General features: G+C 37.1%; 2 protein-coding genes across 2 annotated transcripts; one reads left to right on the top strand and one right to left on the bottom strand.

Moving 5' to 3' along the window:
- Window positions 1-2,335: 2,335 nt before the first annotated feature.
- On the bottom strand, window positions 2,336-3,292 carry LOC101632047 (olfactory receptor 10Z1-like). Its single transcript, XM_004683613.1, has one exon. The coding sequence runs from the start codon at window positions 3,290-3,292 to the stop codon at window positions 2,336-2,338; it is 957 nt and encodes a 318-aa protein (XP_004683670.1).
- Window positions 3,293-14,078: 10,786 nt separating this feature from the next.
- LOC101619608 (olfactory receptor 491-like) lies at window positions 14,079-15,014 on the top strand. The gene has a single exon (XM_004683087.1). The coding sequence runs from the start codon at window positions 14,079-14,081 to the stop codon at window positions 15,012-15,014; it is 936 nt and encodes a 311-aa protein (XP_004683144.1).
- Window positions 15,015-16,165: the final 1,151 nt, after the last annotated feature.

The following is a 16,165-nucleotide window of genomic DNA, read 5'->3' as shown; positions in this document are numbered from 1 at the left end:
AATGACCAAAACTCAACTTGTTAAAAATACATTGTAGGATGTAGACATTTCCTGAGGGATATTTTCCTTTCTGTAAATATACTCTTTTTAATAATTCTGAAAATTTGCCAACTCTCCCAGGTCTCCTCAGCCCTACAGTAGCCAGGGGAACATTGTGTTACCAGAAGGTATTGCCTGGGGAATCAGAAAAGGATGAGCAGAAAGGAGACTAACACACACATGAGCTCCATGGTTTTTTTCTCATAGGTAGCTCTTCTGTAGAAGAGCTTGCTACAAGAGAAAAGTCCCTTTTGTCATATCTCTAGTTCCTTAACTTCTATTGTGATGTTTATCTGTGGCTCCCAATTGCTTCTCTTATCAATTGTCCTGTATTATCTTTCACCGCCTGTATTTTATCTAATGTGCCATTAAGTCAAATCTCCAATATCAGCTCTCAATACTCAAGACAAATTTAATCATAAGTTCTCAATTAAATTCTTCAAAAGCCACATGATATAGTCTGTTCTGTCAGAAAAATCCCTTCTCTTGAATGTACTCATTCAAATCTTTGCATTTTTTAAGGTTCAGCACAAGAACCCTTTTCTTGAGTGAACTAAAAGAGGAATTTTAGTCATTACAAATAAATTTTTGGGGGTAAGGTACTTACTTTGGATGATACCCTGATTCCAGAACCTCACAAACACGATGTGGCCATCCAGGCTGCTGTTCAGACTGATAAGTTAGGACTCCTGGCTAGGTAGACTTTTCTAGATCTCCCTTAGCAGGCCAGTGGACACATCACCACACTTCTATGAGGGTCAACTGCTAATGGTCTCTTTAGAGGCCAGCAGCATAAAAACATGATCATGTCACTTACTCTACAACTACAGACAATTCTATCTTTATTGTGCAACTGACCTCTTTTACTCAAGTGACTCTCCTCTTTTTCATCGTGTTTTATTGAGTAAAATCATTTGCTAAGGTTTTCCATATGTCATATATAAATAAAGGCATATGGTGTTTGTCTTTCTCCACTGGCTTATCTCATATGTGTATTCATTTGTTGTAAATGGCAAGATTCCATTTTTTATAGCTGAGTAGTATTCCATCGTGTATGTGTACCATGCTTTCTTTATCCAGTCATTTGTTGATGCACACTTAGGTGTCCTCAGATCTTCAATACTGAAAATAGTGCAGCACTATTTATAGTAGCCAAGATAGGGGAACAACCCAAAATTCCCAAACAGTTTAATACTGCCCTATTCTACAAGCATCAGCACACAATCTCCATGCTTTCCTAATTTTTAGCATGTTTCTAGATCATTTACCATGTTTCTAAAGATGCCTGCATCTTTATTACCAAACTATTCACTCACTGATGTTACTATTTTGCAGCTATAAAGTATTGTCCCACTGGCCTACTTTCAGTGTCCTTCTGACCATCCACTTTCTTCTCCTCATTTGCTTTGTCACCAGCCCTTGACCCTTTCTCTTATATCAGTCCCGGAGTCCCACGACAGTCTGGGTAATACCACTCATTCCGAGGACGTACCCTTGGCTGCCTATGCACCACTACAGCTTCCATTCTCTGCACAACCCAAATGATTATTTTAATCAAATTATCCCATACAGACCACATTGTTTTTTTGTGGACTTAATAAATCACAAAATATATATCATTATGCTGTAACTAGACTTAAATAACATTTGAATTATTTGTTTCCAAGAACTTCAGTAAGGTAATTAGGAAACCATCTGCCCTACCTCTTTGTTGAGGGATGGGAAGAATACCTCTAAGAGAGAATTTTCTATACCACTTTGGGATTATGTTATATTATTAAAAATGTTTATTTATAGTCACATTTGTAAATTTATTTTTTCAAAAACTCATCCATTCCAACCTAGTTTACATATTTCTTTGAAATAAGAGGTGAAGTGTTTTTTCAAAAATTGTTTGAAATTTATTTCAATTCTAAATTTGTTTTTTTAAACTTTCCTTTTAAAGAAGTATGTTAGGGATCTTTCTCTATCCTATCCTTCTCTCTTTCTTGATCTGTTAGTATCTATCCTTCTTCTTCTTTTTCTGTTGTGCTTATTTTTTTCCTTCCTCAAAGGAAGCAAAGATTATGAAAACAAAGTGTTTCAAAACAGTTTTGATGTTTGCAACATACATTTGTGCAGAGCATTCACATGTGTGGGTATATATGTGCATGTTGTATATGTGTGTGTGTTAAAATATTTACACTTTTAGAACTACAGTTACTTTTGCAGTAAGAAAGATGTGAGACTAAATCATGTGAAGTAATTAGAATATCTTGTTTTGTAAATCATATTAGCACCATATATTTTGATCCGTTCAGTTTCTTTTATTAATTGTCTGAGTGAAAAAAGTATTTGCTTTTTCCAGAACCTTCCTCAGGGCAGTCTGCATTTCTTTGTTCCTAAGACTGTACACAATGGGGTTAAGCAAAGGTGTCACTACTGTATATGTCACAGCCATCAGCATGTCTTCACGGAATGAGCTACTGTCCTTATGCCTCAAATACACAAAGCCAGCAAATCCATAGTGTATGGACACTACAGTGAGGTGGGAGGAGCAAGTGGAGAAGGCTCTATACCTCCCCTGTGCAGAAGACATCTTCATAACAACAAACCCAATGAACACATAGGAGATTATAATTAAAACAAAGCTACCAACCAACACAAAGGCAGAGAGGACAAAAATAGTCATTTCATGATAGGAAGTGTAATCACAAGCAAGGGAGACCACAGGAGCGATATCACAGAAGAAGTGTTGAATGACATTGGAGCCACAGAAAGACAAACTAAATACAGTGATGACGACCCACATAGAAACCAGGAACCCAACCATCCAAGAGGCCACCATGAGCTGGCAGCAGATCTTGGGTGTCATTCGGGTGGTGTAGTGCAGCGGGTTCTGAATAGCAGTGTAGCGGTCATAAGACATGGCCGCCATGGTGAAGCAGTTGTTGCTGGCCAAGCCAAAGAAGAAAAACATCTGGGTGGCGCACTCAGGAAGAGAAATGGTCTTGCTGTCTGACAGCAGGTCTGCCAGCTCGCGGGGGATGATTACCATGGTGGTGCACGTCTCTGAAAAGGACAGGCCACAGAGGAAGAAGTACATGGGGGTGTGAAGGTTGTGGCTGAGCTTGATGGCCACCATGATGGACACATTTGCAACTAGGATGATCACATGGGAGAATAAAATCACCACAAACAGGAGGACTTGCAGGTCTGGGAAACTGGAAAACCCCCACAGAAGGAAGGTGGTGACTGACGTGTGATTGCCCATCTTCTGCCTCATGTAATGGTCTTTCAGAGGAGCAGAGGCTGTGAGGTTAAGACTTTGAGGTTGCAAGGAGATCCATCATCTGTCTGCATCCACAAAAGTGGACAAGCTGAAGGCAACTCCTCATAGAAGAGTCTGAGAAAGGGAGCTAAAAGCACCTGACTAAAGTTCAAACATCAGTGAGTGATAAGACTGATTCTAGTAGGGATTTGTATAAATGACATATTGACTGGGTTGCAACTATCTTCTTGGATTTTATACCTAAAAGTGTTCATTACTTGTCTATTTTCTAGTTTTTTAAAGATATATTTATTTATGAATATAAGAACTGGGGTACAGGCCAAAGGTTCAGGGATTTGAGAGGATTCATCAGAGACAGAGTGGGGAGTAGGACAGGCAGATTGATTGAAATACACTGCTGAGGGAAAGAGTAGACAGATTAGGAGAGGTTGCCATGCCATGTGGATCACCTTCCTGGTCAGAGATCATGAAACTGGTGCTGCAGTGGCTGTAGGTAGCTTTATATTGATGCATGTTACCTATTGTGCCACCAGGGAAGGTCCTGTATATTTTCTAATCAGGACCTGCATATAAGAAGGAAATAGGAATAAATTATTGTTTTTGCCTAGTGGAAATTTGGTGTTTCATTGAAAAAAATTTGTGTGTGTGATCTAATGATAACTAGCATGTAAGAGTTCTTAGTAAAATTTGATTGAATAAATAAATAATAAATAAAATAAGATAGTTGAACCACTTTTAAATTTAAGAAAAAAATGTTAGCACTTTCAATAAATTAGGAAGATAAGTGCAATTTTCCAAAAATCACTTTCTCAAAATATCATAAATATAACTACCATGTGATCCTGCATTTCCATTTTGTAGTTTTAATAAAAAAATCAAATTAACACTAACTATAAAGATTTGTACCTCTTATCCTCATTGCAGCATTATTTACAATGGTCACAAAAGTATTGACCTCAGTGTCCATCAAAGGGTGAATGGATAAAATGTACAAACATACTTGGTATACTACTTCTAGCCATGAGAAAACTGGATTTTGTGCTATCTACAATATTCATGAATAGGAAGCATTCTACTATGTGAACTAAGTCAGACCAGGAAAGACAATTACTGAATGATCTCACTTACATGTGAAATCTAAAAACAACAAAGTTTATTCACAAAGAAAACAAAAGATGGGGGAAATGGGTGAAGGTGTTACAAACAACAAACTACATATTATAAAATAAGTCTTGGAAAGTAAAGAACAGCATGATGATTGCAGTTAATAATACAGTACTGTGTGTTTTAAAATTGATAAAATAGTAGTTCACAAAAAGTCTTTATAACTATATAGGTGACAGATGTTAACTAGACACATTATAGTGATCACTTTACAATATACAAGGATATTGCATCATTATATTGTACACCTGAAGCTAAATTCATGTTATATGTCAGTTATACCTCAATGGAAAATCAATGAGTTAAAAGTTAGAATGATGATAGTATCATATAAATGGCTAAAAAGGCCCTCTATTAATGGCCCCTGTTGTTATTTTTTCACAGAGGGTTAGGATCACAAGTGAACAGCTCGCTCAAGCCATGATCCAGCATTTGCTACCTATGGATAAGCCAAACCTCCAGCTAAAATATTCCAAGATGCTGGTGTCCTTTTGAGGATGGACTTTTAACTCAGTCTCCACAGCTACTTATTCAGCTACTTATACAACTTCATGGACTCCTCTCTTTTTTCTTTCTTGTGAATTCCTTTGCCCTCTTCCTCTTCCAGTGGCCATGCCACAGCAGGGTCACTGAGGCTTCCTGTCACAAGAACTTTCTTTGGAAAATGGTCAAGCACCACCCAAATATAACTTGGTATGTGCTACTGCCAAACAGACAAAACTTTAACTTTTCTTGCCATGAATTTAATTCTGTTTTCATCAGTCCACCACTATGAAGTTGTTCCCAACATGTTAATTGTGGCAATGCTGGACCACATAAGTTAATTTAGATCTACTTTCACTGGGTTCCAAACACAGTAATAAAGTCTCAGTCCAGTGTCATTGGGTTTTAAAACACCAATGTTGTCTGTTGTTAACTTCTCATTGAACTCCTATTCCAGATTTCTAATATGGTGGACTAACTTGGAATCAACATGATTTTGAAGATATGGTCTCACTCTAGAATGACCTTCCAATCATTATGTACTAACCAATTTTGTATTTTTAGCTGAATCTCCCAGATAGTGTCTAGCAGCTATACTTTGTTGCTTGCTATGAAGCATAAATTGAGTCAAATCAATATACATTCTTCAGATCTACCCAGTAAATCATACTTCTATTTTAATTGTTCATCTCATTGAACATTTAATTCTGTAGGAGATAAGGACATAAAAGCGATATGATATATTGCATAGAATTTTGATTTTACCTTGTGTCACCTTATCTTCAATTGATACCTTCAGTTATCATACCTTCAGACAGAAAAACAGTAAGAGATTAGTGGTAGGTAGTGAAGGAGTGTGTAAAAGACAGAAAGAAACACTAACTGGAAAATATTGTATAGGATTCCCAGAGATTAAAACCAAAAAAGAGACAACAAAACAAAAGGTTTCCTGCTTTCTATTGGTACTGTAGCTATGGGCCAAGAATACAAGATGAAATAGGTCAGAAACCAGCATCTATTTATTCACCTATAATGTACCAGGCACAGGTTGGGGTAGACAGTGCTGTTCCATGTCAGGTGGTAGAAGTTTTCATTCTGATTTTACAAATGATGGAACCAAAGTATGGTGTTGGGAAGTGAAAGTCAAACCCATGAATTAATGACTAAAAGAGTGTGATGTGCCAGCTACAGAAACACTACATGGACCAGATACATGGTACCTCTGTTCTGTGGGGAATGACTATGTCTGTTCATAGAATTGGGAAAACTCTTTCTGGGAAGTGACACATTTAAGTGGAGAATGGAATGGCAATGAAAACCAACACGTACGGATCAGGGAGAGAGCAGTGCAGGCACTGGGCACAGTTATTACCCAGATCCTGAGATAGGGACTCATCTTGGGGGGCCATCTTCCGTCAAGACTATCATGGTTTAATTACAACCTCTCAACACTACTTTCCTCCACAACTTTTGCCTTTTATTCACCTCTAAAGAGAACATTTTTCTATTCTCCATACAGTTTTATGGGTAACATCTATATTAAGAGTACAGAATGCTAATAATATTACTTTTTAGATAATCTGTGCTTATATATCCTTTAATCTTTTATAGTGGTTTATTAACAACAGGTATTTGGTCACTAAAAACATATAAAATAATATTCATTTGAATGAGAAGAAAACTAAAATCCCCACCTTCTACAGAAGGAAGATCATCTAGTCTCTTAAATCCATGAGGCATCATGCTGGAAGAAGAATTTACAATCTTACAATTCAGGTTTAGCTTTCCACCTTTTTTTCCCTTTGATTTCAAGTATATCAGGAATCACTAATAAATTTTAGGCAATTTCCTCTGAATACTTGTGAAGAGTCCCCTTTACTAGTATTCTTCTGTAACATCAAATGTCATATCATCTCCACTCCTTACAGAGGGAGCTCAGGACCATGAAGATTTTAGTTAAGTCTTCATCCTTCATGAATCGTTATCTTGAGATTGTCACTTAGATAACAGGGGCCTTGTGCGCTGTGGACCTATCACCCAATGTGTTAGCCACAGGTTCTTAAACCCTGATATGCCATAGGGACTTTTTAATGATGTTTCCACTTACTCTTCTAACTAGCAGTTGAAATGATCAAAACTCAACTTCTTAAAAATACATTGTGGGATGTAGACAATTCCTCAGGGATATTTTACTTTCTGTAAACATACTTTTTACAATTCTGAAAATTTGCCAAACTTCCCAGGTCTTTTCAGCCCTATACAGTAGCCAAGGGAATGGTGTGTTACCAGAAAGTATTGCCTGGGGAAACATCAGAAGAGGATGAGCAGAAGGAGACTAACATGAGCACCACGGTTTCTTTCTCACAGGCAGCTCTTCTGTAGAAGAGCTTGCTACAAGAGAAAAGTCCCTTTCATCGTATCTCTAGTTCCTTCACTGCTATTGTGATGTTGACCTATAGCTCCTATTTACCTCTGTTCGTCTTGGCCTTCAATTTCTTTCACCATTGTTACTATCTTTAGCTAATGTGCCATTAAGTCGAATATCTACTATCTACTCTTATTGCTTCAGACAAGCTAGTCAATTTCCCAAAAAGTTCTGCATTCCTCTTGATGTACTCAGTTCTGTCTGGGAAAAAAAAAAAATTCCTTTTCTGGAATTACTCATCCTAATTCTTTCTTTCTTTCTTTTTTTTTTTTTTTTGTTTTAACACAAGAAATACCTTGCTTGAATGAAGTGAGAAAAATTGTATCCATTAAAAAAAAAATTCTAGGGCCCTCTCTGGTGGCACAGTGGGTTAAAGCATAGCACTAAGAAGTTAAAGCCACTTCAGCATGAATTCAATCCCCGCCCCGGAGGTGACCCACATGGTGCAGCAGACCTCTCCTGACCCGCCCACTACTCCCCTCAACAGTGTACCTCATCAGTTGGCCTGTTCTGCTCCCCACTCTGTCTCTGGTGAGTCCTCTCACCACCCCTGCACCTCTGGCTTGTACCCTAGTTCTGTATGCATAAATAAATAAATCTTTTTTAAAAATTTTATAAGGTAGGGCATGTACTTTTGATGGTCTATCTTGGATACCAGAACCTCACATTCAAACTTTTTACAAAATGCCTAAACATTAGGCTTGATTTTGTCTCATATTCTTTTCTCCTCAGAGACTAATTTTAAGCCTTAATCATCATTGCCAGTTATATATTCATACAGTCAAAACTTTTGTCCTACACTTTATTGCACTTGTCCCTGTAGTGTTGGGAAGGTAATAGAAGTACAATGTTACCCCTCTCTAGGAAACTGAATTATAAACACCACTAATCCTCCATTCAACTATTAAGAAGTTTGCGCATGTTGTATATTCCACATAATACTATCAACTATCTCCCTGGAAATACTACCAGGGAATTTATCATTTCATTCACTGATTTAATTAAAAATTATATTGAGTTTTGTCATATTCTGGGTACTGTTCTAAACTTGGGGGACTATTGTGTCTATTTTCATTTATTCATACATGACTTCAATTTTCCTAACATCATTTATTGAAAGAATGTTCCTAGTTCTACATTTATTTGTGGTTCCTTTGTCATACATTAGTTCTCCATGAAGATGTAGGTTTTTTCCAGGTTCTCAATTCTTGTCAGTTTTAAGTCCTGTAGCATGCTTTTCATTACTATCTCTGTGGTTTGAAATTGAAGGGTGTGTATCTTCTAGTTTCCATTGTAGTTCCTTTATTACAGGAATGCTTTTGTTTGGGGGGCAGTCTTTTGTAGTTCCAAATAAATGTCATACATTTTTGCTCAAGTTTTTGTAGAATTTTAAAGATATTGTTCTACTGTCTTCTCAAATTTATAGCTCTGATGAGAATTCTGTCTTCATTTCTATGTACATAATGTCTTGCTTCAATTTTTCATATTTGTTCTCAGTCTTTCTATCTGTATACATACGTACAGTATAGTTTATGAAATTTTATAACACAGTTAGATTCAATTACTGCACACCACATTGGATACGTAAAGCTATTTCATCACTACAGAGAGACTTCCTTGTCTTATCCCTTTTGAGGAAAACATTCCCATCTACCTAAGCCTTGGAAACCAGTGATTTTTCACTATAAATTTGTCATGCCAAGGTTCCTATACAAACAGAATCTGTTTCTATAGATTCCTATAGAAACAGTATGTGACTCTTTGATATTGGCTCTTTTCATTTTGTATATTTACGTGAGATCTATCATTGTTTTAAATTGATCATTATGATTCCTTTGCACAAATATATTCCTTACTACCATATGGAATATTTGGGTAATTATTACACATAAAACCTTTATGAACACTTGTGTACAAATTTTTGAGTGAAAATTAAAATTATCACAATTATCCAAGAGGGTAATTATTTGGCCTATGCTAAGTGTATATGTAACAGTATATTTATAACACATTCTAAACTTTTTCCTGAATACTCATATCATGTACATTCTTACCAGCAATGTACTCATGATTCAGTTTCTCTGCATCCCTGCCAGCATTGGTTTTTCATGGTCTTTGTTTGTTTTAGCCATTCTAAGAAATGCATAATGACATCTCATCATGATTTTAATTTTTTTTATAAAGGCTAATAATTTTGAAGATCTTTTAATGTGCTTTTTTGTTACTAATGTCATCATTAGTAAATTATCTTTGAGTCCTCTTTATATTTTATAATTTGTGTTTGTTAAATTAACATTGGCATTCTGCAGAAGATACAGTGTTTTTCAAGCTATTACATGAAAGACCATGTTTTCATACATTGTAAACTTAGAACTGTATTCAAAAAACTAGAACTACTAAAAATAAGTGAGAAAAACAAACGCATAAATTTAGTTGTTATTGCTCTTAGTTTCAACATACCTACAAAATCTCACTCAGATTGTATAACAGCATTTATGCATCAAAGGTTAAAAAAATACACAGCTTATCAGTTAGCAGCAACCCACAGATTATACTTTGAGTAACACTGGACTATTCTTTGTTTCTGCTTGTTTATATGTTACTCTGTGCCGTTCTCCCTATGACCATCTCTACCTACAGAGATGGAACAAGATCCCTGACCTCACAGTCTCTACACCTCACCTCCACACCTCACCTCCAGCCAACTTCCCATTCCAACCGTTCTTTATGTAAGTGCCTGGTCTGTTTTACAGGATCCTTACAAACATTCTGTTTTATTTTTAGCAGTTGTACCTCTATTTATGTTCCCTACCCTGAGAACTCCCTTACATAAAAGGTAGGTCATTCCATATTTTTTAAGCAGTTTCTACATTGTTTCAAAATAATACTGATGATATTATGTGATAATTTCTATTGATTGGACTTTTTTGTTTAGTTTTGGTGTTAAGAGGAGCAAGGGCTCAGTTTAACCGACAGGTTGAATAAAACAGTGATTAAATGAAAGGTGGGTTTACACTCAACTTCTCAAGGTTTACGAAGGACTGAACTGTCTAAAAGACTAACAATTTAAATGAATGTTGCAGAAAGAGTGAATAGGATCTGGGCCTACTGACAAATGCAGGTATGGAGACTTGGGAAGAGCTCCCTTATATTTCGGTGCTGCAATCCTCTTTTCTTCTGTATAATAATTTAAGCACTTTAAAATAACACTGATGAGTTGGGGGTGTATGTATTTCCAAAAACATTTTGATGGTTTTAGGATGAAGAACATGTTTCAACGTGGGAGAGCAGACAGTCCTAGGGAGGGTATGGGACAAAAAAGAATGGTGCACAAAGTAAAGGAGTTCAGCCCTAAGTAACACTTTAGGGTGGAAAGTGATGAATTTTTGTTATAGCAAAATAAACCACTCTGAGATGCCTTGGCTTACTTGAGTTTGGCAAAAGAGCAGTAGGAATGAAAGATACCTGTGGTAACACCTAGAAACAGGTGAAAGGATGTAGGATATTGAATGTTCTTGGGTATTAGCTGTTGCTTGAATAGAATGAGGGTGCAGTTACCTCAGAATTATTCTGTTAAAGGGTAGAAAGAAAAGAGTTCAAGATGCATATATTGGATAATCCCAAAAATACTAAATTCTAGAAGATTTTTTTTAATGTTACCACTTTTGTACACCTTGGTAATCACTAGGTCCAAGTAATAATTTCCCTGCTTACTATTTTCTCCTTCAATTCAATGTCCTTTTCCAATATAAGTAAAAGATTATTTTTAACTTAATTAGAAAGTCTGCCATCCTCTTACTATTCACAATGAGTTCATTGTCTCATTGTTCTGAATGCTGAATTGTTCCTAGGAAAGCAAGATCTCACCTTTGTTTTCATTAAACAAGAGAGAAGGAATTCCAAAGGACACCGTGGAATAGATTCATTCCCCTTTGGGAAGACAACCTGGCCCTAATGAGTCACCTGTCTCCAAAGTCCTTGTTGAACAGCAAATCCAAGAAACTTTTCCTCAAAGGGGTAAACAATGACAGCCCAAGGGAACTTGTCATTTTCTACTAGTGCCATGGAAGCCACCTCCCACTGCACACACAAAGCCGCCCACACGCTTCCTGGCAGCATGCATGAAGCTACATTCCTTGGTCTAGGGGTTCATTCGATGGGTCATATCATGAAGCACTCAGTCTACAACAGTCCATTAAACTGACATAGAAGACCGGCTTTAGAAAGCTCTCTTTGGAATTCAGTATCAACACTTCTGGCTTTGAATAGTGAGTGCAATATTTATAGATTTTTTTGAAACATGATTTGTATTTTTATGGGTTCAAATAGAAATTGAAAATAAAATACTTTCATCAACTTCAACTCTTGTCCCCTGTGGGAAATGTGGCCTCAATAAGAGATGCCCTGCAGGTGCTCTGGGCTCCAAACCAGGCTGCCTGGATTCCGAGGGGCAGTGTAGATGGTCTCAATGAGCCAAAGCCACTTATAAACTCTGTACCTGAAAGTTGGGGAAGCAAATGAGGCAACTACCTGGTACTCAGATTGAAAGAGACCACAGTGTTATCAAAAGAGCCCCATGCATAAAGAGGACTATTTGAGGGTCAGAATCCTGGACCCTAAAGGGCAAGCATGAATGAGACGACATTTTAAAAGTATATCATAGTTTGCGATGTTATCCCCTGATGCTTAATCTAATATGTGGTATTGATATTGTGATAGTAAAATATTTGCACAGTTAAATGTCAAAAAGTATTGAATAATTGAACTAAGGTCTAGTAACTCAATGCAATATAATACAGTATTCAAGGATTATGTTTGTGAAGAATTAACTGTGATAAAATTCTTATGAAATGCAAAGTAAAAATAGCAGTATTAAATTTATCTACAATGTTAAAATGTTGTATTAAATATATAAGAAGGAAAAAAGTTACTAAATTTGTTAATAGTTGACGTGTGATGGAAGTCAGATTTGAGAGAAATGTTTCATATTTTGAAATACTTTTTTCTAATATGGTTATATAATTTTTCTATAGAAACAAAAATAAGTTACTGAATTATTTATACTACTATTACAAATTTCTGTGCACTAATCACATCTTCCTTGCCTTATGCCCACCCAGACATAGTTTCTCTGGACATAAATCTCTGATTTGCACTGTTGTTCATCACAGCAGGTAGGTATTAATTCACTGAAAAAACTCTTCTTTCACACATTTTATTCTCAAGAACTAGAACTAGCATATGTAGTAAAGCATACAGTTGTTGCAGAGAATATCTACGAAATGGGGGAAAGTGCAATATAAGCAAGAACGCAGAAAAACATGGCCTAGTGTAAACAATCACAATCTATACATCTTCAAAGCAACACAGAGGAAAGTTACCTAACTCTTAACATGTCATATAATGCTTTCAGACGAAATTAATCTTGAAAGATAAGTAAAAACTATCCAAGCTAACAATAGTGGGCGGTAGAAGCCATTTAACCGGGAGGAAAAATGTGGAACTGGAAAGAATAGGGTAAATTAGAATAACATGGGGTGAACTCAAAGGTCTCTAAATAGTTCAGGATGGTTGAATCAGTGCAGGTTGAAAGAAAAGCCCTAGAAAGGGAAAGTGTTGTATGCCAGGACTGTATCTGAGAGTGCAATATGCTGTGATAAAGAGGTGTTTTGAAGGCATGAGAAAGAAAAAGACTTAGAAGACTCCATTGGAGTCACCTATTTTTTTTTTTTTAAGATTTTTAAATTTTATTTATGCATACAGAACTGAGGTACAGGCCAGAGGTGCAGGTGTGGTGAGAGGCTTCACCAAAGACAGAGTAGGGAGCAGAAAAGGCAGATCGACAAAGTACACTGCTGAGCGGAGCAGCGGGCAAGACAGGAGAGGTCTGCTGCGCTATATGGGTCACCTCCAGGGCCGGAGATCGAACTCACACAGAAGTGGCTGCAGCTAGCTTGCAGTGCTGCATCCTAACCCACTGCACCAGGGAGGGCCGGCATCATCTATTTTTACCATGGCAAGAGTTCACTTAGGAAGACATATTGTGAACTACAGGAGGACAAGAGGTAAGGCAGAATAAACAGATTTCAAAAACTGAAGAAGAAAAATGACCAGCATAGACTAAAGTAGGGCCACTAGGAATGGAAATGAGGATATGAAGAAATGAATTGGGAGCTAAAGTGTAGATGGAATCAAGGGGATCTTATTAGCTATGATACCACTAGGAAGAAGACTGGGATGGCTCCCACAATTACCACCTGAGAGATTGCACAGATGGTGGTGTCATTCTGCAGATAATAGATGTGGGAGCATGATCCAAGGTTAGAAGGAATATGATATGGAGGAGCCTAGGTGTGCCACCTGAGTGGGATTTCCGGAGACACCCAACAGGTAATAAAAACCATAAATCTGGATCTTGAGAAAAAGACTTTCAATGAGTCAGGGATGGAGAATGTTCTAAAATAAATATTAGATGAATAAAAGAATATAACTAAAATCACAGGGCTGGAGATTGAATCAGTCTCCTTATGTGCAAAGAAGAAAAATTTTAAAAATCCTGTGTTTACAGGCTGGTCAGAGAAAGAAATCACCAAATGGGTCCAGAAATAACCAAGAAAACCAGCAATGTGCAGGGAAAAAAAGCATAAAACAAATGAATATTCACATTTCTTTCAACAGGAGCAACTCACATAGGGGATGGAGGTTGGAAATCACACCACCAGAGTCACAGAGTTCAACCTTTTGGGGCTAACAAAGGATCCTATGCTTTGTGTCATCTTCTTTGTGATATTTCTAGCAATCTATATTGTTATCTTAGCTGGCAACATCAGCATAATCACATTAATAAGAACCTGTTCCCAGCTTCACACCCCAATGTATTTCTTCCTCAGTCATTTGGCTTTTGTTGACATTGGGTGTTCCACATCAGTAGTGCCTGTCATGCTCATAGGGTTACTCAGACATAGAACAGCCCTCCCTGTTGCTGGCTGTGAGGTCCAGCTTTGTTCTATGGTCATGTTCGGGTCAGTCGATTGCTTCCTGCTGGCTGCCATGGCCTATGACCGCTATGTGGCCATCTGCTTGCCCCTGCTCTACTCTTCCTACATGTCTCCTCGCATCTGTAGCCTTTTAGTGGGAGTTTCCTACATAGGCGGGTGTTTGAATTCTTGGACATTTGGTAGTTGTTTACTACAGCTGTCTTTCTGTGGCCCAAATGAGATAGACCACTTTTTCTGTGATTTTGCCCCTTTATTGAAACTTTCCTGTTCTGATGTCTCCATGATTCAAATCATCCCTTCCATCACGTCTGGGTCCATCCTTATGATTACACTGTTTGTCATGGTTCTCTCTTATGTCTTCATCCTCACCACCATCCTGAAGATGCGCTCCACAGAAGGTCGACACAAGGCCTTCTCCACCTGCACCTCCCACCTCACAGCAGTCACTCTCTACTATGGGACCATCACCTTCATATACGTCTTACCCAAATCCAGCTACTCAACTGAACAGAACAAAGTGATATCTCTGTTCTACACAGTGCTGATCCCCATGCTGAATCCCCTTATTTACAGTCTGAGGAACAAAGATGTCAAAGATGCACTGAGAAAGGCAACTGTCAGAAGATATTCCTAGTATCCATTCCTCCAAACGCAGTAGATCTGTAAAATTTTTTTTATCAATATCACAGCTAGGACCTACCAAATTCTGCTTAACTGACTGCTTATATTAAAATCATATTTCTGCTAACTCTCACTTTTGGACACTTACAAACCAATGTGTAAATATACATTGATTCGTAATAGTGATGGTAAAAACTATCACTAATTTTGAACACCTACAGGTGCCAAATGCTATGTTTATTCACCAAACAATATGCTAAGTACTTATTACTTAAAACAGTAGATATCTAGAATATAATTTTCTGTGACAGAGAAAGTCATATAATTTTAAGGCACTATTCTAAATACATTTCACATATTGTGTTATTCCTTACAAATATTCTATTAATTCTTACTATTATCTCTATATTACAGATCAGTCACCTGGAGCACAATGGCATTAGAAATTACTCAAAATCATGGTGAAAGAAAGATGTAGTACCAGTGTTTGAATGTTAGAGTCTGGATATAAAACAACTGTGTTTCTCCATTTAATTTTCACAGCAATCTGATTATCAAGTAGTATAAATTGCTCTTGACTTATGGAATAAAATAAAATACTCTAAGAGTCTTAGAGAGATCTGATAATTTTTTTCAGATATATGAAATGTGTATGCAAGTCCACAAGTTACTAATCTAGAGGTTATGAATAGGGTAATAAAGGCTGTATTTTACTTTACATCATTGTTTTAGAAAAATGGTACCCACCATAGGTCTAGGCTTGATTCTGAAACAAGGATGACCATGAGAAAACAGAACAGATTTCACCTTTTAGGGAATCAGGTCTGGAAACCACATTCACACAATTTGATGAGGAGACTATGTATACTTTAACACATACTAAAGACAAATGTCCACTTATCATCATGTGTAGCTATTTATCTTTACTTTGGGGTGGGAATTTCAAAGGGCAGCTTTAATTTCTGAGTAGTGCATTTAATATATAGCCATATTTCCATAGTCTGGATTTATAAAGAATAAAATTCATTAAAATATAAATCATGGCCCTCCCTGGTGGTGCAGCGGGTTAAAGCACTGAAAATCTAAAGCCGCTTCCGCATGAGTTCAATTCCCGCCTGCCCCGGAGGTGACCACATGGTGTGGCAGACCTCTCCTGACCCGCCC

Source organism: Condylura cristata, unplaced genomic scaffold (genome assembly GCF_000260355.1).
Source record: "Condylura cristata isolate star-nosed mole 26May11 unplaced genomic scaffold, ConCri1.0 scaffold00015, whole genome shotgun sequence".
NCBI lineage: Eukaryota > Metazoa > Chordata > Mammalia > Eulipotyphla > Talpidae > Condylura > Condylura cristata.
The sequence above is the reverse complement of the archived record's forward strand: the minus strand, read 5'-3'. Positions and strand labels throughout refer to the sequence as shown.